General features: G+C 44.7%; 1 protein-coding gene across 1 annotated transcript in view; it reads right to left on the bottom strand.

The window, feature by feature from the left end:
• Positions 1 to 25604, bottom strand: part of HMGA2 (high mobility group AT-hook 2) — a 128854-nt gene that overhangs the window by 22627 nt on the left and 80623 nt on the right. Inside the window, exon 4 of the mRNA XM_074869365.1 lies at positions 3000 to 3032. Within this exon, the coding sequence (XP_074725466.1) occupies positions 3000 to 3032 (33 nt within the window). The remainder of the gene's footprint in view (positions 1 to 2999; positions 3033 to 25604) is intronic.

Below are 25604 nucleotides of genomic sequence, written 5' to 3'. Positions count from 1 at the left end.
AACGAGTGATGGGAACAGAGCTGTTATTCATAAAATAAGAATGGTCTTGCTGCTTCTATATTTTTAAAAATGACACAAATCCGAGAGGCATAGGCACTAGCAGCAATAACAAGAGTAATGGTAGTGTAAACTAATGCTCATAGAAATCTTTGAGAATACACCAAAAATTCAAAGCACAGGAAAGCACTCAGGGATGAAGTCTGACCAAGAGTTTCTGCCACTTTTACCAACTCAGGCTGGGGTAACATATTCACCATCACACGCAGTTCTTGGCTGTAACCTCTTACAGTCCCCACTGATGAAGAAAGGATACATTTCTAACTTAATCCAGACTGCCACATGGTAAAGCCATCTGGGAGGATATTTTGAAGGAAACAGATGGAAAAGGAAGAGATTCCTCTGAATATAGTGCAAGATTTACATTATCCTCCATGAACTTCCATGTAGTCCCCATGTTTATATAATTTATCACTATTTCCTTAGACAGCTCAGATTAGGAAGCCTGCATGAGCTCATGTTCTTGTTGTTAATTCTGAGTCTGAACTTCCCTCCTTTAAAGGGAAATTCAGTAGTGAAAAAGAAAACGGAGAAGGGTATCTGGACTTAAGTGAAACCTAGCAGCATGAAGTTCCTGATCGTCCCAGGAATTACACTGTTTTACCTCCTTCTTTCAGCCTCAGGAAGACATTGTCATGAGCGCTTGCTCACAGAGATGACTTTTGTTCTCTACCATGCACCCACACCCAGCAAAACCGCAATGTTGTGCTAGCATAAGCATGGCAGCAGGGCCTATTAAAACCAGGAAGGGTTAAAGACAAGTCAATGATTGCACTGAACATCCCTCAGGACAAAGATTTTTTTATAAAAAAAAGAAACATTCTCTGAGTGAAGACATGGCACATAAATCATTTAAAGAGTGTAATTTCACTATTTATGTTGTGATAACTGGGGATTTCTAAAAAGCCCTATCTCTCTCCTTTCATGCATTCTTCTGTGCCTCCTTGTTTTCTATACAAGCATTTCCATTAATAATGGGAATGTCAAAGGGCCTCCTTTTCTCTCTCTCTCTCTGTCTCTGACCACGGAGACACTGCCGAGGCACTGTGCAGCAGCCACTGCATCCAGCTGGCTGAAATACCCTATGGCATCTCTACTGGAATCCTTGCTTTGGGAAAGAAGGGATGAGAAGATCCATACAAGGATCCTTGGTGCTCTGGTTCAAATGCCTACATCATTTTGCTGTCAATTAGATCTGTCATTACTTTGTTCTGCGACCAAAAGACAGAGTTCCAGGTCCCTTCTTTGTCCTCCCACATGCCCTGCCCAGCCTCAATCCTCGCTATTTCTTCCTCTCTTGCGCTAGGGCTCACGCTCGCTTACTGTTCAAACAGAACACTTGCAGAGTAAGTGCCCAGGGAGATCGGAGACCTAGTGGCACCACATGTGCCATCAGCAGCAGTGGCTTCTGTCACGCTAGGCTGTGGGCAGAACCACCAGGTCTAGAGCCCTTCATCCTTCTGACCCCAGTGGGCATGAGCTCTGCTACCTACCAGAGGAAACCACAACACGAACAGCCTCCTGGGAGTCTTTGCCTCCTAGATTTGCCCTCCTTTGCACAGCAGGTTTTAAGCCTCCCTGTCTCTCAGGTGCGACGGAGGAGATGGCTGGCTTTGTGCCCACCGGCAGATTTACTACCATGTTGTAGTAGGAATAGTCTGATTGCAGCAGTAACAGCTGAAGAGACCAGGGAGAGGAAATACCTTTTATTAGAACAATTTGGTGTGTTTTGAATTGTGTGGTGTAGTCAGAACATTATAGATGGTAAGTCCTCGGGGACTGATGTCGTGTTTCTTGCATAAGTTGGCCTAATAAAAGACATTACCACTCCTTGCAAAACTTATAAAATACTACTACATTCATCCTGTATGTTATCTCTGCCATTCAGAGACATTAATATTATTGCCAGTGCCACAGATTCATCATTGATGCAACTGTACTGATTTATTTTGTAGAAACTCAATTCCTGCACACGGTTTGGAGAGTTACATCATTTCATCCCTTCAACTCTCAGCTAGGATGTTTTCTGTTTCTTATGTAACAGCTCCTAATTCAGATTACAGTTGATACTACAATAATGTACACTGTACAATAATGTATTAAAACCATAAGGTAGAAAAACAAAAGTATTATTCCCCTCTAAAAGCAGACTTCTTTCCAGAAAAGAAGACCTCTTCCCAGGAAAACAATGGAACCTTTACACTCTTGACTCAGCAATCATTCATATTCACAGAGGTACATCAGCACAGCCCATGACAGCCCATGGACTCTGCCAAGCAGGGATGGACCTGCTCCCATGCCCATGGGCTTTTCATGTGCACATGTAACAACGTGACAGAGTTAGGTTTTGGGTTTTTTTAACACAGCCGGAGAATGAAAATAGAGGCGATCGTAAATGCAGCGTTTGACTGGTTTCATGAGACCTTGTACTTTGTCCAAGGTGTTAAAGGAGAATAATACCACTCAACAGAAGTTCAAATGAGTTAGTCTTTACGATGGATCCAGTCCAGTTACCAAGTTCAGCCTACTTTATTTTGTGGATTTAGAGACTCCTTTAGACCAGTGGGGAGAAGGGTTTTATACCTGTGCTCCCCCTTGCTGTAAATAGTCCCCAGTTACCCATGTTCAGGGCACAGAGATACCCATCATATGTCAGACTTGCATGACGTCTGTGTGTGCGTGTGCCTGCATTATCATCTCAAGGTGGCCGCTGCAGAAAGAGGACATTTCCAAGCAAGCACTGACCACTGCTTCCTCCTCTCCTTCCCAAGGGTCACCATGTGAATTGTTCTGGTAGTTGTGCCTAGCAAGCCAACAGCTGTCCCCCAGCTCATACGACTGATGTATTTCCCTTCATTTTTTACAGTAAAGGAGACCAGTTTAAATACTGAAAAATTGTTTCACTTAAAGTAGTCTAAAGAATTTAAGTTAGTTTTTCTTACCTGAGCAGGCTTCTTTTGAACCACTTGTTGAGGCTGAAAAGTAAAACAAAAGCATGGTAAGAAACAAAAGTCACTGAGGTCACTTAAATGTGATTTCACAGATGCTGGGAAAAATGTTTTCAGCAATAGAAATAAAACACAGGCAAAGCTCACATTCAGAAATGGAGTGATGAACATACACAGCTCTCACACCCAGTCTCTCCTACACCTATCTATGACCTTGCTCTGAAGTAGTTCAGATTACTGTGGATGTAGATGAGTATGTTAAGTTTGTACAATTAAAACCGAAGTGAATTCTAATTTAGCATGTTACATCTTTCGTCTCTTCTATGGTACTGCTAGATTTACTTCGCTGCATTACTTAACAGACCATAAGAGTGGCCTAATTTTCTAACTGGATTTTGAGGTCTCCACTGATGCTGTTCACCCTCTTTCAGCCATGAGTGGAGTGTCTGGCTGTGGGGAAGCCCTCCCTCCTGGCCATGAGCAGGAGCACAGCTTGGGCAGAGAGGTGAGGGACATATAACCCCATTCCCGAGCCAGGGCTTCCCACTTGACCAAAGCCATCCCTGCCAAAGCCAGGAGGCTGGGACAGGCAGTGGCTGCAGCTCTCAGAATCTTTGCTTTGAGATCTCTACCTGCATGAAGGTGATGCCGTGCTGACCCTCGTGAGCCTGTTGACATGATTTTGGGGATGCCCATCATCAGGCAGGTGTGGGCAGGGAGAGCCAGCGGCCACATCCGCCAGCCCACGCAGGACCTGGTGGCACTGCCACAGTCTGCTCAGCAAGTCTCCCTCCTGGCTGCTCCCACCTGGGAATGGGAAACATGGTCGTTCCCACACGAGTCAGGAGACCCACCAAGGTGCCAGTGCCCTTCATCCCCACCCTGGGGATAAGGACCAATTAAGGAACTAATACAGGCACACTTAAAATACACCACCATTGCCCAGATGATGTGATGACCCTTGTGGGTGCTAGAAGCAGCACAGAACAATAAGACCACAGATAAAGGATGAAATCCTGACACTGAGAGCACAAAAAGGCTTTTCTTACTTCAGCGGGGCAAAGCTGCTGCCTTCCTGCTCCTCCCCGGACTTTCTGTTTTCAAGGTATATGAATTGCACCCAATGATTTTCTTCCTGCCCTTGCTTCCTGCCTGTTCCTAATCCCAGCTGTGATTTTAGTGCCTCGCTTGGGCAGAAGCCAACATGCTGTCCCTCTGCATGGCCAAAAACATAATTTTCATGACAGTGTAGTAGGAAATAACTGGAATATTTCTGAATAAACAGTTTAGTGCAACTAGCCTTTCAGAGCAATATTACATTGGGAAGGATCAATAAAAACGTAAATTAAATGTAACTGATTCAATTCAGACTGCCCACCATGAGTGTCCCATTTTAACAAGAGATGCTTTGTTTGTTTACAGTCTTTTTCTAATTCAGCGGAATCCTACTGCTGTTATATTTTGTATCTGTGCCTCAGGCTCCAAATTCTGCTCTCAAATACATATGAGAAAAAAACTATATGATGACTGTGTCTGTCTTTAAACTTCAGGGTGGACCCTTTTCTTTTCCATTAAATTCCCTTGCAATGGAGAAGCTATTACGAAGGCACATATTTTATTGATGCCTTCTCCAGGTGGACTGCAAACCCTGAACTCATTAATGGACATTTGCTGCCCTTGGACAAAGGAATGATTTGTTTCAAAGGAATCCCTCATAATTACAGAACTCATTGAGCTCTTCAGTAATTTGCCACTAGTGCTTTTCGGCTTTATTTTCTTTTTTTGCCTGCTGATTACACCTGTACACATGTTTACTCCCAAACCACATGAAATCTGCAGACATTCTTAGAAGCTGACTGTTTTCTCCTGCTCAGAAATCCCCATATATTTTTGGCTGTGCGCTCTGCATTCATGTGACTCTCACACACTGTAGCTCAATGAAATCTGAAAGAGCTGCCAACTCACCAAATTTTCCATGAATTAGGTCCTGACACTTCAATGAGAGGAAAGACAATGTCTGAAACAAGGCCAGCTCTGGCTTTCTGCCTAGTATGTGTCACAGTAATTCTACCAGCTGCCCTTCTACACAGCACTTCATACTTTTCAGACCACCAAAAAGCCCCTTGAATACTTTCAGTGATAGCTGGGGCTTGAGCTGCCAGCATGTTTTCCCAGCCTCTGGCACCCAGTGGCTCTGGACTGGACTTAGAAAGTTTTTTGTGTGTGTTTGTTTTGTTTTGTTGTTATTTTTATGAATGGTTTTCACAGGGGGCTCTGACTCCAGCACAATCCTATCCAGCCATTCATAAAAAGCAGAAGGAAAATATTGTACTTTGCCCAGTTGGAAACTGTCTCTGATACTGACCAAGGCTTTCAAGAATCTTAGTCATTCAAGACCTTTGCTATCATAGCGCTTCATGTCGAGAGCTCCCTGGCGGTGCTTGCTTACTGCCAGCTAGGTTTCCACTGGATTTGGGATCTGGACTTCAGCATGTGTTATGTATTCTCCCTTAAATGGAAGAAGTGCAGCTATGAAAGCTTAAAGGCAGGGCTCAGCCCCTCAGCTGGTATTAACAGCACACACCACCACACACCACCGACAAACTGGGAGCCATGCCCACTCGTGTCATGCTGAGTGCTCCAGCTTGTGGCAGCTGAATCACTGAAAGTGCTGGTTTTCAAGGGCATTGCTTTTCCTGCTTCAGCCTGGCTGAGTGGGAGAGCTATCTGGACGAATGCAGGCTAGATAAATCCAGCGATCCTGAGAGGTTTGCAGTGTCCACTCACTTAGGTCAGCCCAGATCAGAAGAACTGAGGCATACAGGAATAGTGAGAAATTTCCCAAGCACCCCCTTTCATTTCTTTAACTGTTGTGGATGTGATGCCTTTGGAAACTTTTTGACACACTATAGATGCAAATGCCCCAACTCACTAAGCTTTGTGTTCACTGAGTTAAGAGATCTTTTCAGGGCTTCAAAGGAGACACCTCTGATTCAAAAGAGTGTTGCGACTGCATGTTCAACTAGCTGGAAAGAAAGAATCTGTCTTGGTTATGGAAAAGACTGAAACCATAAAAAAAGCCAAGGACAAGAGACTTTAAAGAGGTGCTTTGGAGCAAAATAAAGTTGTACGCAAGACACGAGAGCTCTGAACTATTATGTATCCCCCCAGGAGCATGCAGAGTAAGATGGCAGACCTTCTGCTCTGCCAGAGTCTCTCTCACTTATGTCAGTGATTATATGTAAGGGGAGCTTTGTGCAACACAGGACTTTGACATTTTATTTTTATCCTAAGTTTAAGAAACAGCTATTGTACACTAAATGTGTATCAGCTGAAATTCCATACGCTTGAAAGGAAAATTCACGTTTTTTTACATCATAGGCAAGTACAAGTCAACCTTAATCAGCTTTCTTAAATCTCTATGAGACAGAAAGAACAAACGACAGTGTTGGAAAAATCCTATGACCAAGTAATTGAAATGTCTATCATACAAGAACAAATCCAAAATACAGCAGAATTTCTTCTGCCATGTTTAAACTATTAAGTATGTGAGCTAAGGCAAAGGATAATAATTTAAAACTTCAGGGTAAGATTCCTAACTTTGAACAGAAAAAAACCCAAACACCTAAAGAGGAAAGTACACAAAGTTTTTGGTGGTTTTATCTTTGTTGTAAGTTTTGGATGTTCAAACCCCAACTGTTTATGTTCTACAAGACACTTCTTCCACTCCTACTCTGTCATCACATCCCTCATTTTATTTTATTTTCAAATTCTGTTACTTCACTCTTTGTCAATATCTTAGATGCCTATACAGTCACTGGTCAATTTCTATGTCTTCTATATGAGAACAAAAGAGCAGCCTCATGTGATGAGTCCATATTCATCTTGTACCAGTGGTCAAAAGTTGCATCAAATCCAATTTGTCACACTTCTCATTCTCTTCCATACTTCTTCTTATGCCGTGACTTTTCATAGCATTATACAAATAAGGAAGGATACAGGTAGTCTATGTCAACTAATACCAGCAATGCTGGAACACAGTTTTAACAATCAGACATAAAAGCACTGGTTTGAATGCAAATCATCCTGACTGCTTGTGCCTGAATCTCCAAGGGCAAGCTGCACAGTCACAGTGCTCCTAGATGTTGTGTTCATGTCTTCCTCTTCAAACTGAGTATTATGAAGAAGTTTGACTGATGCTTCTTGGCAACAGCAACTCTGTTTTATTCCCACAGCTTGACACAGACAAGATATTTGCACGGAGGTAACTCTGCTGGTGAGACTAAATGACCATGATAGAAACTAACACCCAGTTAGGATGACATTTATAGTGCTGACAGCACAGTGTTGTGCAGAGAACATTAAAATAATTTCATAGGTCACCCAAACACTTGTAGTTCTAAATTAAAAGATGAGTAAAACAATATTTACTATTTTTGTCCACATTTCCTCAAAAAATTAATGACGTTCATATTATACCAGTTGAAACCAATATAATCCAAAATAAATTGTGTCCTCCAAGCAGTTCCATATGACAGCAGAGTAACTACTGTTCTGCCCTACAGCTTTAATTGGTTTGAGTCCAGTCTTTCCCTCCCGCTTGAGCACAGGACTGGGGCCCACACCACGCAGCCTGCGAGAGAGTCCTCACCTCTGGGCAAAAGCTACTTTCAGCTTCATGATTCTCAGCAGGGATCCATCCCAGGCTGCATGGGATGGTGAGCCTGCTATTCTCTCCTCTGACCCAGGTATGCTCACGACTTGCTTTAGAAATGATCTTCTTTTCAAAGGCGTAGCAGAAATGCTTCTTTAAGCCAGGGGGGATGCCCACTCCATCCAGGCAGGAATGGCTTGTGTTCTGGAAGCACAGGTCATGAATTCTTCTGCCTCCATCGCATGTTTGCAGTCAACTGTCAACTGTGGTGTCTGTGTATGCACATTGCTGCGGGTCATTAGGATCTAACAGCAAAACCATCTGGCCCTTAGAGTTCAAAGGAGATTTCACAGTCCTCTGTGCAGTCTCATAAATGAGGCTAATAGTAATCTGTGGAGAATTTTGGCAAAATCTGTGGAACTTTTGTTCTGTATTTTCTATCCTGCTTGGCACTCTTCTGAGTTTTTAATACTAAATGCAAAGTCAGGTCATTCAAAAAATATTTATTAGCTTATTAAACTGACCTCCCCTGACTGCTGCTGGAAAACCCTGCAACATCTCAGGAGCTGCACCAATAACTTTAGCTGATGACAAAGTAAATAGTACTTCTATTCCACTTGTGGAGGAGACCAGAGAGCATTAGAGTTTTCCACGTACACAGAGTGACTTTTAATAGCTATTTGACTGGCAACAAAATCTTATATTTTAACTGGTGAATTCAAACACACTGCTTCAAATTACTCTTTTGGTAGCCTGAAAATGCAGGAACTGGCACATATATCCAGTCAGGTATGTATATATCCAATGGAAGTCAAACAACTGACTTCAGCAGCCTTAGGATTTCACACGTTTTGTTTACAGAAAGCTACCTTCACTACAAAATGTCTTTAGGTTGCTACATTTGCAATGGTTTTATGTGCTGAGAGAATAAAAAATATGGAAGGAATGTATTAAAAATCAAATTCTGGGGTTTTTTTACGCTCATATTATCCATTAATTTTCAGCTGCTTTGACCCAAACTTCCTCACAGAGGTAGATTTCCCACGGTTACAGAACTTGGTAAGTACAGATTTAATGGTTAGAACAGAAAGGGAAAAACCATAATTTTTCTTCATCTGCTAGCTGAACTGTTAGTTCAAGCACAACAATACCCCATTAAGTTTACCAAGGATATAATCAAAATTCAAAACACAGTAGCTGTTAGTTCAGTGTTCTTGACAGATATTATTAATTTTTATAATGTTTCAGCCAGTAGCACTGGTTACATTTCCATAAAATATTTAGGGTACTGCAGCTCATGAAATACCCATTTAATGGGTCTACTATCTGCGGTTCAATACTGTAAGTAAAGTTTAAATTGGCGTACTCAGCTAAAATCAATACATTTTGGCAGCAGAAGGATATGTTGTTGCTGAATGCTCTTCTTCAGAGTCACTGCTGCTCTGTTGGGTTCCCCTGTTACTTGATTTTCATCCACCATGTATTTGATAAGCTTTCCTGATGCATTCTGGTCTGGTTTAGTTCAGTACCCTGTGCATTTTTCTGCTAAAATAGTAAGAAGCAATTTCTGCCTTTCAGAATAATTCTAGTAGACAGTTCAGCACTGAGGTTTTCTTGATATGCACCTAAGGAAACACGAGCTGGCTCTTTTGTCTGGTGAACATCATATGTATCTGTCTATTTATAACTCCCTATACAGGCAGACTACTGAGAAAGCCAAATGGGAGGTTCCAGTTATTCTTAGTTATAGTGTAAGGAAAAAAACCATACATTTTAGTAGACAGAAATAAATGGTAAGTTATTTGCAAAGAAACCAAGCCCTCATGAGTCAGGGATGTAAACCAATCAGAAACTACTTAGCTTTATACCTTGAAGACTTCTCCAGACAAATAACTATTGTGCAACGGTTTATCTCCAGACTATCTTGTCTGTTTGGATACAGCAACCCCTGTGTTCACCATGCATTTCTCTTGGCCCATGTGGAAATGATTTTTGGTGACTATGAAACAGATTTGAATTGATGACCTAGAGGTGAAAAGCACCGTATCACATTACCATCCGGTTCCAACTTCTGTTTTGGACTTTTCCCTCTCTTCTTGCTCAGGCACCTCCTGCCATACAGACCAAAAAACCAGGGGCAGTTCCTGCTTCAGAGGCCATTCCCAGAGGTACCACTGATGGTGGCTGCATGTTGCTAATCAGAGCTGCAAGACTGTCATCAGTTGCCTCATATCTGGACCTGACTGCCAGGAGTTCCCAAATCCCCCTGACCTTTGCACTGGCCTCCAGTGAAATAACATAGTAAATAGGGCAGTAAAGTCCCAAACCAGACAACCTGCTGCAAAATCTGTTACTGTTTGGAAAGCGAACTCTGAACTTCAGTGGTTTTGCTCAAAATGTAACTACTGTCAGGTAACATTTCTCTTTCTGGCCTCCTACATTCATTCTCCTCATTTTAAGGTCTCAAAGACCTTAACTCATTCAGCAACAGTGTCCTTGTGTCATTTAGAGACTGGAAATCATGCACAGCTCATTTTCCACAATGTAGGCTTAGATACAAGCAATCATCAAATTCATTTCCAGGCCTATGAAAGCTGCCAACAACAGGCCCAACCCTAGAGGCAGGGATGGAAAAAGAACTGAAGTGGCAGTGATGGCAAACAAGGGGTAAACTGCTCCGTGGGGCAATCCTGGGATCATTGCGTCCCACCAGTGTCAGGAGGCAACTCTACCCCCTGTCCCAGTCTCCACCACAGTGCTGCTGCAATGGCCACGCCACAGTCCAGAGCTGCACTTCTTCACAAGAGCCCCTGAAGGAGGATACTGGTGAAAATACAATATGCACTTCCCTCAGCCCTTGGGCATCTTCACTATCCTGGAAAGGTAGCTAGCTATTCAAGTTACCTTGAGGGTAGCAATTCAAACCATGGAGTGTCAGCGTCCTCCCTTGGGTATTTCCCAGTCGCAGCCTGTGGCACATTTCTTCAGTTTAGCTGCATGCTAAAAGTGCTGCTGCCTCCAAAGATTTGTGCTTCATGTTTTAGCAAGAGGAGGAGAGCTTCAGAGCAGGCACTATGTAAAGGCAGGTGCAGGAGAACATGATCTACCTAGAAAACTTGCAGACATCACCTACAGAGAAAACAATCCAGCCCAAGTCCACAGCCTGGCTTGCATCTATACCACCTTTCCTCCTCCCATATGCAGCCACCTCTTCCACAATGCTTAGAGGGAAGACCCCGTTGGCCATGCTATTTCCTTAACCACACCTGTGCACCATGTTAGGTGGCAGAGGACAAGACGGTGAAGGAGAGAAGGCTCCCAACTGCACAGCACAGATGACTGCAGGGCAGTGCTTGAGGCTGTGCCCAGGCACTGTTCAGCTCATGGAGCACAGACACAACTCTAGATCCTGTTGCGAAGAGCTAACTGTCCCCTCATCTGCACAAATTGGGCTAAGGATACAAGGGATCTAGGCAGCCTCTTTTGCACAGCCATTTCCGCCCCTTCAGAGATGTAAAGCATCTTGTAGAGAGTTTATATGGTCACCCACAGGCCTGGCCCTAAACTCCTGCAGGAGCTTCCCCTTCCCAACTAGCCCCTTGCCTTCATGACCTCCCATTGCCCTGTGACGGCTGGGCAGGATTTTCCTCCAAAGAAAAGGCACAGTCCAAGGAAGGCCAACCGACTGTGCCTGGCTGATTTTCTGCAGCTGAGGATCTGGCCTGAGGCACTTCTCTTGAACTTCTTTGTCTGAGCAGATCCATTGGTAGCCACATGGTTGGCTGGGGATGTTTTTGTATGTCTGGGATATACAGATGTCTGATAGCTGTCTGTCCATCGAATAGATTTGATAATTATTACTGCCTCCAGGAAACTGATGCTGCTAAGACTGTCTGTCAGAGTCCAACCAGAGTCTGCTGACATACTGGCACAGTTTCATAAAGAAGTCAGTGTCCAAAACAGAAATACATTTTCCACGTACTTGAAATATAGCAGGGGCTTGGTGGCAAGTTGTTGTAATTAATCCACTTCCTGGCTTGATATATTTTGGGATCATTCTGGTGCGTGGTATGTTAAATACTGAACTCAGTCCATACTGTTATTTTTAAAATGGAAATTACATTCATTATGTCCAAAGGCATGATTTGTAGGCACTCCTTGCAAAGCAGAAAAAACCCACTGCACTGCACTTCTGGTGTGCTTTTACCATTCGCTCATTAATGGCAATTTCATTATATGCATCACTGTGAAATTCGCATGACGTAGTAATATGTTTTATAAGATGGTAGCAAAACGATTTTCTCTTTTAATCAGTTAGATAGAACCCATTTACCAGAAGATTGCAAAGTTAAAATCTACAATATCCTATCATCAGCCTCTCGAAAGCAGCAGAAATATGAATAGTGTCTGTGTACACATGCTTCCCTCAGTCTGAAAGACAGAAAGAAGGGGGAAGAGAGGCGGGGAGAAAGAGATTCTGCTCTTGATAATCCTGGTGTAATTTTGGAGTTGTTCTATTTATGTCCCCAGAGAGACTCTGAATTTAGCCCAGTCTAGGAGAGAAGAATTTGACTGTAATTTTTACAGGACAATTACCTGACTGTCTAGCTATAGTTATTTAATAGCCTTTTGGATGCTACATCTGACCTGAACATCCTATTTGTTGCTTGAATCTAACAATGTGAACATCAAAGGTATGTGTGCTAGGTATGCACACAAATCCCCTGCAGCTTTTTTCATAATAGTACTGAAACCCAATAGCACATCAAGAATGCAGCGCCTGGAGCACCCTACTACAGCTCCGCACCCTGGTACAGCTTAAAGTGGTTTCCTTGCTCACAGAGCTCCATCCACCACTTGGAAAGTGGCCTGCTTTTAAATGTTACAGTTGCTAGGGAACGCTTGTGAATGTTTTACCAAACGCAGGTCATTTCAGAGAATAGGACTGCTTGGTATTTACTCTCAGTTCCTGATAACCCTTCCATATTTTGTTGTTTCTGTTGCTTAAGTGACAAAACCTGATTTTTCATGCCACAAAAAACAAAACTAAATCCCGTCCTTGGCTAAATTTTGTCCTTGGTTCAAACCAGTTGCAGAGTATACCCCAAGAGGTAAATACTTCCATCTTCCAACTAGTCACATTTTATTGTGCTTGGAACCTATGTGGTTTGGGACGTGCCAAAAACATACCAGTTGGTAGCATCTGTGGCTAGGTGGTCCTGGCAGCAGAGGTGAAAGCAGCCTGCTGGATGAAGGAGCGGGATAGGTGGCCTCCAAATGCTGCTGTAGTTGGCACAGAGAGATATACCCTTTCTGGGAATTAGGTACACTGGGTAGACAGAAGCTTGATTTGCAGCTGAACATAATCCACCTCTGTGAGATCAGGTATCAGCACCAGATTGCTTAACAGCAGCTGCAAGATCATTTTAGCATTGGCAGCAACACAGCCAAGGATACCCCGATATTCTAGATATTAACAGGTACGGGAGCTACTGATGGTGTGGAGCAAGGTCCTTCTGCTGGTGGTCAGCAGGCTGCTGCCATGCACCTAAATGCCCCCACATTCTATGCCTGTGACTCCCCAGCCCAGCCTCAAGCAAGACTTTATCTTGAGAAGGGAGCCAGGAAGCACCTTGAGGGTGCACCTTGAAGAAAGCCCCCACAGACACAAGGGGTTGCTGCGAGCCCATTGCTCTCCCAGGCAAATCCCACGGCCAGCAAGGAGGCCACCAGCAAAGGAAGGACAGCATTTGGAGGAGGGGTGGGGAAACTATAGCTTGGGACAGTGTGTGTACACCTAGGAGTTTCTGGAAATCTTTGGCTGGTAGGGAACAGTGCTGGGAAGTTTTGGTTGGGTTGCAGAGTGGGAAAGATCCAAAGAGATGGGATGGAGAAATGAAATGTAAAGGAGAGATGGTAGGGAAGAGGGAGACCAAACGCACACCACCTTTCCTGCTTGCACACAAATAGTACCGAGGTCTCTACACTGCCTGTTATGTGCAAGGAACTGAGAGGAAACACAAATAAATACCTTACATTTATTTTTGTCCACCAATGCACACATGATGGCTGTATTGTTGTAATATTTTTGGCTTCTTTTATGCTCTTAAAAGTGTGCACGTTACTGATATATTTTGGGGGGTTTGTGGTGTTTTTAAAGAAAGCATCTGGGAAGTTTGGTTAGAAAGACTGTTTTTAGGCACCCGTGGGTTTTTTAGATTTTAGTATCAGATGCATTCTGTAGGCTTTATCGGGGTGCTTCATCTTCTCAGATCATAAAAAGGAAGAGAGAAATAGGAAGGCCCTGGGACTGTACTGCCTTGGTGAGTGGAGGATTACACCCCTACTGGCAAGCAGAGAAACAACCTGGAATTCAAGGCTGCTGATGACAGCAGGATCTGCATGAGCTCGTGCTCTTCCTGAAGAAGAACTCAAGCCATCTCTCAGCACGGCAATCTGTGGAGAAGCAGGTCTGCTTCAACTTAATGGTTAGACAGCGCTGGCAACAGGACAGCCAGGACATTCACTGTTTGTTATACAAGCACTTCAACAGGGTGGGGGACAGTGATGGGATAAGGAGTTGCCCATGCTCTTTCACCTTTCATCATCTCCCAGGAATGTCTGCCTTTGGGGTTAATTTACATGCATTTACGTTAATAAATGTGTGGCCTTTTCAGCCACGTTTTTTCACTTTAATTCCTGTCTGCCCTTGCTGGCACATGCCCTTGGCAATTTGTGGTTATTTTGCTCATTCGGCATTGTATAATTATCCTTTATCACTGAATATAGATTTTTTTTTATAGTTAAGCTAATGCAGAGCTCATGAAAAGTGATACAGTCTAGCTCTATTTTACTTAGCAAATACTGGGCTTTTTAATTTTTTTTTATCTTCTTTTTCTCGGTCAAAAAGACGATGTTTTGCTAACTGTAAACTCATTTGCAAGCCCGAAACTGATGATTTCATGAGTCTTCCAGATGCATCATCACAGTTCCAGAAAGCTTCCTGACTGACAAGAAAGCCAGGACTTCTGTGAGATCTCCACATCAGGATATTATTAATAAACATTCTGTACCTCAGAGGGAACCCCCCCAATATCACGTAAGCTCCATATGGCTCCCTGCTCAGCACTGTGGACGTCTCCTCCCTCTCCCTACTCCTAACTGTGATGGGGCCCAACCTTTTGGGCTGGGGTTGGTTATCAATCCCTTATGGAGGTACTCAAGGTCTCTATGGTCAACTCCATGACTTAATACACGAAGATGCTTCTTTCACTTCCATGCTCATCCCATGTCAAGATGATGACTGTGCTTGGACCAACTGATAGATCAGATGGGTGAAGAGCAGGATCCACGCATCCTTGAAGAGAGAGCACAGTGGAAAGTAGGCTGTTGCCCTCTGCCCAGGATAAGGGCATTCAGAAAAGAGGATGCAGGGTAATTTTGCACTGTAGATGATTTTGGCAGGGAGGATCCAGCCCATAAGCTTTAGTTTAACCAGCCCTGCCTGCACTAGAAAACAGTTAATAGGTCCATTTAAAATTCTGAACCTTCACTTATATCACTGGCCAGTAAAGGAATGTGCTTTCGCACGGCTGTCTCAGCCATACTACACTCCAGCTACAGGGCTGCCAATGTCCTGGGGAAGTCTTTAGTGTGCAGGAGTTACGTTCCTGGAAGAGCCCAAGTCTCACAGAGACTTGAGGAGCAAAATGCATAATACATTCACTGATTAGCATCCCGTAGTAACTACAACTACAGACAAGGGCATCTAATTCCTGAAGACTACAGAACTAATCCCAGTCTGAACCTGACCTACTGGTACATAGCAGACAAGGGTAAACTGCAAGCAAAAAAACTTGGGAAGTGCCTGGACACCACCATGATGAACATGTTTGTCTACTTCCTCATCAGTATCACTTGTGGTGGATTTTTTTTTTCCAAGAACATTTCTCTTAAACCTCAGTGTTCCTTCAGAAATGAAAATCTAACTCATTACTAGATGTCCTGTGGGAGACCTGTGATGCTCTGTGATGGGTCATATCAGTACTACTCCTCAGTTCAACATGGACTTCCTTACAAAAACCTTAAAAATATGTATCAGATAACTAAAACCAATCACAACATTTAAATACATAATCTCACCTCTGAATATCCTTTTCATCTCTGCAGATCCCAAAGCAATTTATACATTGGAAGTGACATGAGAATCTTATAAAGGGATCTGTTTCACTCTGCACCAAAATGCAGCCATCTCTGGGATGAGGTCTGGCAGCTGTTTTAACAGCACAAGACAATGTTACATACAGTTGGGGCAGGAGCTGAAGAATAGAATATCCAGTGTATGTGGCAGAGAAGGAAGGATGTAATTATCCAAACTGGAATTTGGCCAGGACACTGGGGTCAAAACCCCAAATCTTTTGAAAAGTGCCATGGGAACGCTAATGACCACAAGTGGTCAGGGCCTTGATTTTACATCTCATCTGAAAAACAACACCTCTAACAAGTTTTCTTGAGTACCACACAAAGGCATTCATCCTAAGTGAATCAGAAAAAAAAGTGTATCCCAGCAGAGTAGCTAGGTGTCCTTGGGGCTATTAATTTTGTTTCCCGGTTAGGTTATATAATCTGAGTGTCCAGGAGACATGTACATAGTCCTTTCACAGCAATAGTCTGCAAAGAGAACAGGACACTGCTTGTGTTGGATGTATTTATCAGAAACTCAGATCACAAGCCCCCTGTTTTCAAAAGAGCAATACTCCTCCCATGACCATTTCATGACTTGATTTCTGTCATCTAAAATGTGTATCACACTAAGTATTTAAGCTATGAATGGCTATTAACCAAACAAACAACTTCCCATTGTGGTATTAGTGAGATATTGCATTCTGCACAATTTAAGTACACAAACACATCACTGACTGAAAAGGCATTTTAAAAGTCACCACCAAGTAAGCAGCAATAATGGAACACATACAGCTTTAGCCAACTTCAGATGTGAGGATATACAGCATCACTTTACATGTATTTTACTAAGGTGAAGCAATGGGGACAAGCTAACAGCCTGTGCATGGGTAGTCACTAATACTTATCACAGCTCAGCCAGGACACTATAACTCAGTTGTGCATTAAATATCTCAGACTAGAAATTATGTCCATATCTGTTTTTATAGATTTTGAGAGAGGAACTTTGTGCTAATGCACTAAGGTGGCTTACAGTTTAAGATTGTTAATTTTTGATCAGTCTTAATTCTTAAAATCAAGTTCAACAACCCACCCGCCCTGAACAGTTTCTGCCTGGCACAAAACATCACGTAATTCTCAACAAGCCCCTGCTTCTTCTAGGGTAATTCTTAGACTCTCTCAACTGAGAGCTAGACCTAATGGCAGGTGCCTCCAGGCACTCAAGTGACTGTGGCCCTCCAATAGCTCATGAACTGTATCGCGCTGGAGTATGTACCACAGCCAGCAGTGGGACCAGGTGCTACTGGAGACAGGAAAAGCCACCAAAACTGACATTTCCAGGCTGCACAGCAAATGTTCACCCAGCTACTGGCTCTGTTCCTGTCTTCCCACGGTACTGCACAACTCTGGGGAAACAAGCAATGAACTCAGCAAGAGAGGCAGAAGGACTCTGGGCAACAAGATTTTTGTGCAACATTGGGGAGAATCAGGGAAATTTACTGTCCCTGCGTAAGATGCTGCACAGCTGATCCCCTCACATGAACAATGGGTGCTCCAAACATGGAAGATTGACAAAAGGCAGGCTGTGGAAAAGAGGCCCAGAGAGATGCAATGCTTCCTCACAGAACATGACGGTGTCAAAAATATTACTAAATGCAGGTTTCTTGGAACTGGTCTAGACCTCTATGACAGTCCACATTTTTTAAATATGACTCAAAAGATTGTGAGAGTTTGTCACCTACATTCAAATGCCATCCACAGGAAGGAATCCCCCTCTGGCCATAATCCTAAACAACCTGTAGCAGACTTTCACTTGTGATGGACTCCGACAGCCCATGCTGCACATGAGGTCACATCAGATTATCACATGGTCCCATCTGGCTTTAGCATCTGTGAATCAAGGGTTGGATACCAATGTCACTAGTCTAACAAGTGAGAGCTAGTCTGTCTCATAGAAATACTGCCAAGATGGTTTCTTTTTCACAAGCATTTCCTTACATAACAGGAACATGCATGCATGTGCTGCAGAGAAATTAAATAATAAATTATGATCAAGAAAAATTAAAGGAGTTGACACAAAACCCACTAAGACCAGATGCACATAACTAGAAATCTCAAATTTGTTTGAACAACCTCACAGAAGTGAACCCAATTCAAATCCACCAGGTTGATAGCATGAGTAAGAGTAACTGCACGCAGGAGAGCACAGGACTGTGGCACTGGGAGAAAATTAATCTTGGGCGTTCTACAGGGTGAGGCAAAGTATTATGTAGGTCTTTCAGCTATAAAGTTATATATAATATAGGAATATGCAGCAATGCCCGATTTAAAATCAGTTATCAGTCTTTGCTTTAGGTAGGTACTGGTTTTGAATACACTTGATGAAACAGCATTATGTACGTAAAATCACATTAGCTGGCTTTCACTCAAACGAGATACATATGACATTACATGAAGTGTAGACCAGCAAACCTAATAGCTCACATCTTTTTTATAAAATTAGAACCAAAATTGTGATTTTTGCCTGACAGATTGTCCTTTCTTCAAAGCAAAATCTAGTTAACAGAAACACAGGCATGTTTGCTCCTGACCTCACTGTTAGCTCAAGTGAATGTTTGTCTGCTTTGCTGGACATATATAAGCATTAGTTACCCTGTCACTCAGCTAATTTTTACTTATTTAATAATACTAATACTATTAATTATTCCAGATTATTTGCTTGAGCCCTTAAAAGCAATTGAACTTAATGTTAAACGTTTTTTCCCATTTCCTTTCTGCCACTGCCTTCTCTGTAAAAAGAGTGTTGCTGCATCTTAACTGCACTCAGTGCCCACAGCATTATAAAAAGCCCCAACAACAAATATAGAAAATCCAAGCCTTCTCTTGCTTGTTGCTTCACTCAGTTTACTATCCTCTCATTGTTTTACTTTAATTGCAGGATACTGTACTCATTTGTACTTGATACTGTACTCATTTTCCTCAGTCAGTTCATAATATCAATTTGCCTGAAGGTCAGAAACAATACATCAGGAAATATCACCTGCTATTCAGGGATATCGCAGGAAATTTGCATTTCCACTTTGTAAAGTGTTATTATTTTGGACTGATAACCTACATTTATTTCATGATCCCAAAGTGCTGGGATCCCTGAAAGCTAGAGAGAGAATGGGTGTCCTGGCTGGCCTCCCGCTAGCATTTCATGTTTATTAACAATCAAGAGTAAGAAGACAAACAGCTTGCTGATGAAAAGACATGCGTGCTCCACACACAGTTCTCCCTGTCACTTCCACAGGAGTATGGGAGCGACTCAGCCTCTTTGCCGGTCTCCCCCTGCTCGGCCAGCCCTCCTTCAGAGCTGGGTTGTTGCCTGAGCGCATTCTTCCATCCCTGCAAACAGCAGAGGAGGATTTACAGCAGCCAGAGGATTTACTCTCCTGAAGGAATACAGGAGGCTTGAGCATGGTTTCTGCAGGGAGTTGTACATCTTCCTTCTAGCCTTTTATTCACTGAGTGTGAGAATGTGGCACGTTGGGACCATCAGCGGGGGAAGGAAAGCTGCCCCCAGTTGGGTGCTCCCAAGCCTTGCAACCTTCACAACAGCTGTAGCAAAACAAACTTCAGCCCTTCAGCGTTTTTTGTGCAGAGGGGCATTCTGAGGCAGCCACCAATACAAACTCCAGCAATTCTATTCCCTTAGCGTTCTCAGAGCAGCCGTGAGGGGTTAGGCAGGAAGGAGGAGACCTGTTAGAGAGAAGCTGCAATCCTACACATTTCTGAAACATTTTCTACACACCATCGAGTACATTAAACTTTAGTAGCCTTCTTCCCAGCTCTTCAAACTCAAACGTATCTTTGGCTGTTTTGTTTTCTCCCCAGGCTTACATTGACGGGGAAGAGCCATGCCCCACAGTGCAGAGCAGAGTACCTGCTTCGAGTGGACACGGCCAGAGCAGCAAGCAGTAAGGCTGCACATCACATCCCCTCACGTGTGCTGCGTGAAACGTCGGGGGGAGAGGGGTATTCGCAACTGCCTATCACTTCTCCCAGGAAGTCCACTCTGCCACCCAGAAACACACCCAATGATGGGCATGAGGCAACTGGACTCAAGGTAGAAATGTGCTTAAAAATGGCTTTATTTGTGGAGGTCTGTCCAAATCCAGCTTCATGGCTCAGGAGGAAGTGTGACTGTGGGAACTTTCTTGCACAGTTTCTTTCTGGCTGACCGAACACATCCCAGAGATTTCACTTCTGGGAGGAATGCCTTGGAGCGATTTTTTTTATGATGAGGGTGTTTCGAGACATATCTCTATTTCAAGCAACAGCACTGGAGACTGCTGAGGGAGGGCAGCGAGCCTTCCTGGCTGGATTAAAGGAAACTTTCTTTTTGGCTGGCTGCACAAAAGGGCACGAGTGAGGCAGCAGCAGAGGAACGTGCTCACAGACAGCTTCCCTGAGTCACCCTCCAGCCCCGCTCATGCCGGGGAGCTGCACTGCCACCGCCAGAGCCAAGCCAGCCTGCTGCCGGGGAACTCCACGTTATGCCGAGCCAGGGGTGAGGCAGGTGCCTCTGAGTTGGTGCAGGCACAAGGCTGAAAGCTGCCGCTACACCAGCAGGTCCGAGCTGCAGATGTGGCACTGGCGCAAACAGCTCCAAAGCTGCCTACAGTTGCATGAGCTTGATTTGCTCCTCCTGTCCAAGAAGAGGAAATGTGAAGAGGTATAAAGTCACCATGCCTTTTCCCAGACAGGAAGAGTACCGCAAACTTGCTGAGAATTCTCCCCCCTTAGGGGAGTCCTGCCCAGCTACTTCGATGTAGCAGTCGGTAGGTGTTGATGGTGAGGTATTGCTGGCAGAAGAGAGCTCCAAGCTGGCACTGACTCAGATGCTGTTTGCACAAGGGCTGTCTTTTAAAACTTCAGACTGATAAAAGTAATGACTGTGTTGAGAAGTGCTCATAAAACACTGAGTCACCCCTTATTCAATTAAGAAAGCCGTCACTGATCTTTCAAGGAGCCTGAATGGGTTATTCCCCTCTACGCTGTGCTGAATTCAGAAATATCAATCTGCATGACACTTTGGATGACGTAGGCTGGCAGTCAGAGAGTTCAAAAGCTGAGGAACACCTCTCAACAGGAACAAACAGTGACACACATTTGGAAATAACCCTTGCAATTACCGTTAGCTGTTTGGTACACTCTCCTGCCTGGAAACTTTTGTGCTACTGATCAGTTATCTAGGAGGGACGGCAAGAAATTACTGTAAACCAGCCCTAGCTGCCTTCAAGGCTGATTTAAAAATAGGAGGAGGAGAAATTTCAATATTTAATATTTAAACAAAAAAATGTTTAATTTTTAAACATTTATGTTCCTTTTATGATTGTTAAATCAGCATTAATACAGAATGTAAACCATTTTATTGCCTCCACACAGGACTTTCCTGTTGCTCCCTTCCCAAGAAGTCTATTTTTTAGGCAGATGAGCGCTACCAGCAGGAGGTTCAGAAATGCTGGTCCTAATAAATAACTTCAGTGCAAGACCTGCCGCCCTTCTTCAGACACACTAACTAATGACTTCAGTGAGAGTTTTGCCGGAGTAAAAATAACAAGTTTTGGCCCATTACCTTCAAATAAACAGAACAGTTTATTTGTGGCTTGCGGTGCTTCCTCCTACCTGAACTTTCAGTTTTCCAGGCTGAGCCAAAGAGGTACAAAGGGGGTTTCCTGTGATCCCGTGGGTTGTACGTGCACTCAAAAGGGCTCCCAAATTACTCTCCTCAGTTTTGTGACTTGAATTTGTACCTGCAACCCCTGCCTTCACTGAGCAGAAGCAGCGGGTAGAGATGGGATGTCCTAACAACGAGCTTTCACTGAGTTGAAAAATAATCTTTCTCCAACGCTGGCCTTCAAAGACAAAAATCTTTCTCTAACATTATTTAGCCTTCATCCTCTCTGCAAACTAGGGAGTGCCTGAGCCTGCCAATCCTGTTGGAGGGTAGCAGTGACAACACCTGTGTGCGCTGTGATCAGCTGGATGACCTGCTCAGCCTGGTGGCGGAACTCAAAGAAGAGGTTGAAAGATTAAGAAGTATTAGGGAGTGCAAAAGGCAAATTGATTGGTGGAGTAGCACCTCAGCACCCCTGAAGCAACAGGAGCAAATGGAGGCTCCAGAAGAAGCAGGCGATCCCTCATCCTCTTGCTACCAAGCAGAAGCAGGGGACCTAAGAGATGGGGGAGGCTGGAAACAGGTCCCTGCTCAGGGAGGCAGGAAAATCCTCTCCCGACCTCCCTTACCTTCCATGGTGCCCCTTGACAATAGATACGGGGCCCTGGAACTTGTGAATGAAGTAGAGAAGAATGAAGAAAATGAGCCAAATAAGGAGGAAGATGAAGGTCCACCAAGGCCAGGTCGCCCTAGACCAGTATTAAAACCAATTCTAAAAAGAACCTCAGAAGGGTCATTGTAGTGGGTGACTCCATTCTGAGGGGTGTCGAAGGCCCAATATGCAGACCAGACCCGCTTCATAGGGAAGTCTGCTGCCTCCCTGGGGCCCGGGTGAAGGACCTCACGGCTAAACTCCCCACTCTAGAGAGACCCAAGGACTACTACCCTCTCTTGGTTTTCCAGGTAGATAGTGATGATATTACCAGGAGAAGTTCAAAATCAATGAAGAGAGATTTCAGAGCCTTGGGGAAACTGGTTAAGGGGTCGGGGGCACAAACAGTGTTCTCCTCCATCCCTTCAGCTGCAGGGATGGATGAGGAAGGTTACAGAAGACAACAGATGAACTTGTGGCTCCAAGACTGGTGTTACCAGCAGGGCTTTGGATTTTTCAATCATGGGTTAGTATACAGGACGCCAGACCTTTTGGCATCAGATGGGATGCACCTGTCCCAGAGGGGGAAAAGGATCCTGGGGCAGGAGTTAGCTGGGCTCATTGAGAAAGCTTTAAACTAGATTCGTAGGGGGAAGGGCACAAAACTGGAACTCCCAGACATAAGCCCCAGGAAAGATTACCACAGTTTGTGGGATGGTGTGCCAGCGACAACCCTCACCCTGCTATCCCAGTGGAGGCAAGGGATGGAGACATGCAGCACAACAAAGATGCAAGGGATATTGATGGATCAGTAACTGTGTAACACCTGTGAAAGCTCAGGCTGGAATTAGGACCTCTAAATGCAAAAAGGTGCTGGGGACATCTATACCAATGCACACAGCATGGGTAACACACAGGAGGAGCTTGAAGCCATGATGCAACAGGAAAATTATGATGTAGTGGCTACAACAGAAACATGATGGGATGTCCCCCATGACTGGAGTGCACCAAGTGATGGCTACAAGCTCTTTAGGAGGGATAGACAAGGGAGGAGAGGTGGTGGGGTGGTGCTGTATGTTAGGGACTGTTTTGATTGCTTTGAGCACAAGTATAGTGAAGACAGGGTGGAGTGTCTTTGCATTAGAATCAGGGGGAAGGTCAACAGGGCAGATGTTGTGGTAGGAGTCTACTATAGGCCACCCACCCAGGACAGAGAGGTGGATGAAGTATTCTATAGGCACTTAGGACAAATCTCATGATCGCTTGCCCTTGTTCTTGTGGGAGACTTTAACTTCCCAGACATCTGCCGGAAATACAACACAGCAGAGCGGGACAAGTCCCAGACATTCCTGGAATACGTGGAAGATAACTTCCTGACGCAGCTGGTGAGTGAACCGGCCAGAGAAGGTGTCCTGCTGGATCTCCTCTTTGTGAACAGAGGACTGGTGGATGATGTGGCGGTTGGAGGCTGACTAGGGCACAGCGATCATGAAATAATAGAGTTCTCTGTTCTTAGAGAGGCCAGGAGAGGGGGCAGCAGAACTGACATCCTGGACTTCCAAAGAACTGACTTTGACTTGTTTAGGCACCTGCTTGACAGGATCCCTTGGGAGACGGTCCTGAAGGGTATAGGGGTCCAGGAAGGCTGGGCACTCTTTAAGAAGGACGTGGCACAGGAGCAGGCTGTCCCCAGGTGCTGTAAGAGAAGCCAGCGGCAGAGAAGACCACCCTGGCTAAACAGGGAGCTTTGGCTGCAACTCATGGAGAAAAGGAGAATTTACGGCCTTTGGAAGAAGGGGCTAGCAACTCACAATGATTACAAAGACACTGTGAGGCTATGCAGGGTGGAAATCAGGAGGTCTAAGCCCAGATAGAAACTAATCTGGCTTCAGCAGTCCAGGATAACAAGAAATGTTTCTATAAGTACTTCAACAGCAAAAGAAAGACCAGGGAGAGCCTCCATCCCCTGCTAGACGTAGGAGGGAACATGGCAATGAGTGATGAGGAAAAGGCTGAGGTGCTTAATGCCGCCTTTGCCTGAGTCTTTAATAACAAGACTAGTTGTACAGAGGGAATCCAGCCTCCTCAGCCAGAAGACAGAGACTGGGAGAACGACCCCCCTGCATTCCAGGAGGAGATAGTCAGTGACCTACTGCATCACACAGACACACACAAGTCTATGGGACCAGATGGGATACACCCAAGGGTGCTGAAGGAGCTGGCTGGGGTGCTCGCCAAGCTGCTTTCCATCATTTACCAGCAGTCCTGGCTGACCAGGGAGGTCCCGACAGATTGGAAATTGGCCAACGTGATGCCCATATATAAGATGGGTCGGAAGGATGATCCGGGAAATTACAGGCCTGTCAGCTTGACTTCGGTGCCCGGGAAGCTGATGGAGCAGCTCATCCTGAGTACCATCATACAACACATGCGGGACAACCAGATGATCAGGCCCAGTCAGCATGGGTTTATGAAAGGCAGGTCCTGCCTGACAAACCTGATCTCCTTCTACGACAGGGTGACCTGCTTATTGGATGAGGGAAAGGCTGTGGATGTTGTCTACCTTGACTTTAGTAAGGCCTTTGACACAGTTTCCCACAGCATTCTCCTGGCGAAACTGGCTGCTTGCGGCTTGGATGGGCACATGCTTTGCTGGGTAAAAAACTGGCTGGATGGCCGGGCCCAAAGAGTTGTGGTGAACGGAGTTAAATCCGGTTGGCGGCCGGTCACGAGTGGTGTCCCCCAGGGCTCGGTTTTGGGGCCACTCCTGTTTAACATCTTTATTGATGATCTAGATGAGGGGATCGAGTGCACCCTCAGTAAATTTGCAGATGACACCAAGTTGGGTGGGAGTGTTGATCTGCTCGAGGGTAGGGAGGCTCTGCAGAGAGATCTGGACAGGCTGGAGTGATGGGCTCAGGCCAACTGTAGGAGTTTCAATAAGGCCAAATGCCGGGTGCTGCACTTGGGCCACAACAACCCCCAGCAGCGCTACAGGCTTGGGGAGGAGTGGCTGGAGAGCTGCCAGTCAGAGAGGGACCTGGGGGTGTTGATTGACAGCTGGCTGAACAGGAGCCAGCAGTGTGCCCAGGTGGCCAAGAAGGCCAATGGCATCCTGGCTTGCATCAGAAATAGCGTGGCCAGCAGGGACAGGGAAGTGATCTTACCCCTGTACTCGGCACTGGTGAGGCCGCACCTCGATTACTGTGTTCAGTTTTGGGCCCCTCACTACAAAAAGGACATTGAATTACTTGAGCGTGTCCAAAGAAGGGCAACGAAGCTGGTGAAGGGTCTGGAGCACATGTCGTACGAGGAGCGGCTGAGGGAACTGGGGTTGTTTAGTCTGGAGAAGAGGAGGCTGAGGGGAGACCTCATCGCCCTCTACAACTGCCTGAAAGGAGGTTGCAGAGAGCTGGGGATGAGTCTCTTTAACCAAGTAATAAGCGACAG

The sequence above is a fragment of the Strix uralensis genome, chromosome 5 (genome assembly GCF_047716275.1).
Source record: "Strix uralensis isolate ZFMK-TIS-50842 chromosome 5, bStrUra1, whole genome shotgun sequence".
NCBI classification, from domain to species: Eukaryota; Metazoa; Chordata; class Aves; order Strigiformes; family Strigidae; genus Strix; species Strix uralensis.
The sequence above is the reverse complement of the archived record's forward strand: the minus strand, read 5'-3'. Positions and strand labels throughout refer to the sequence as shown.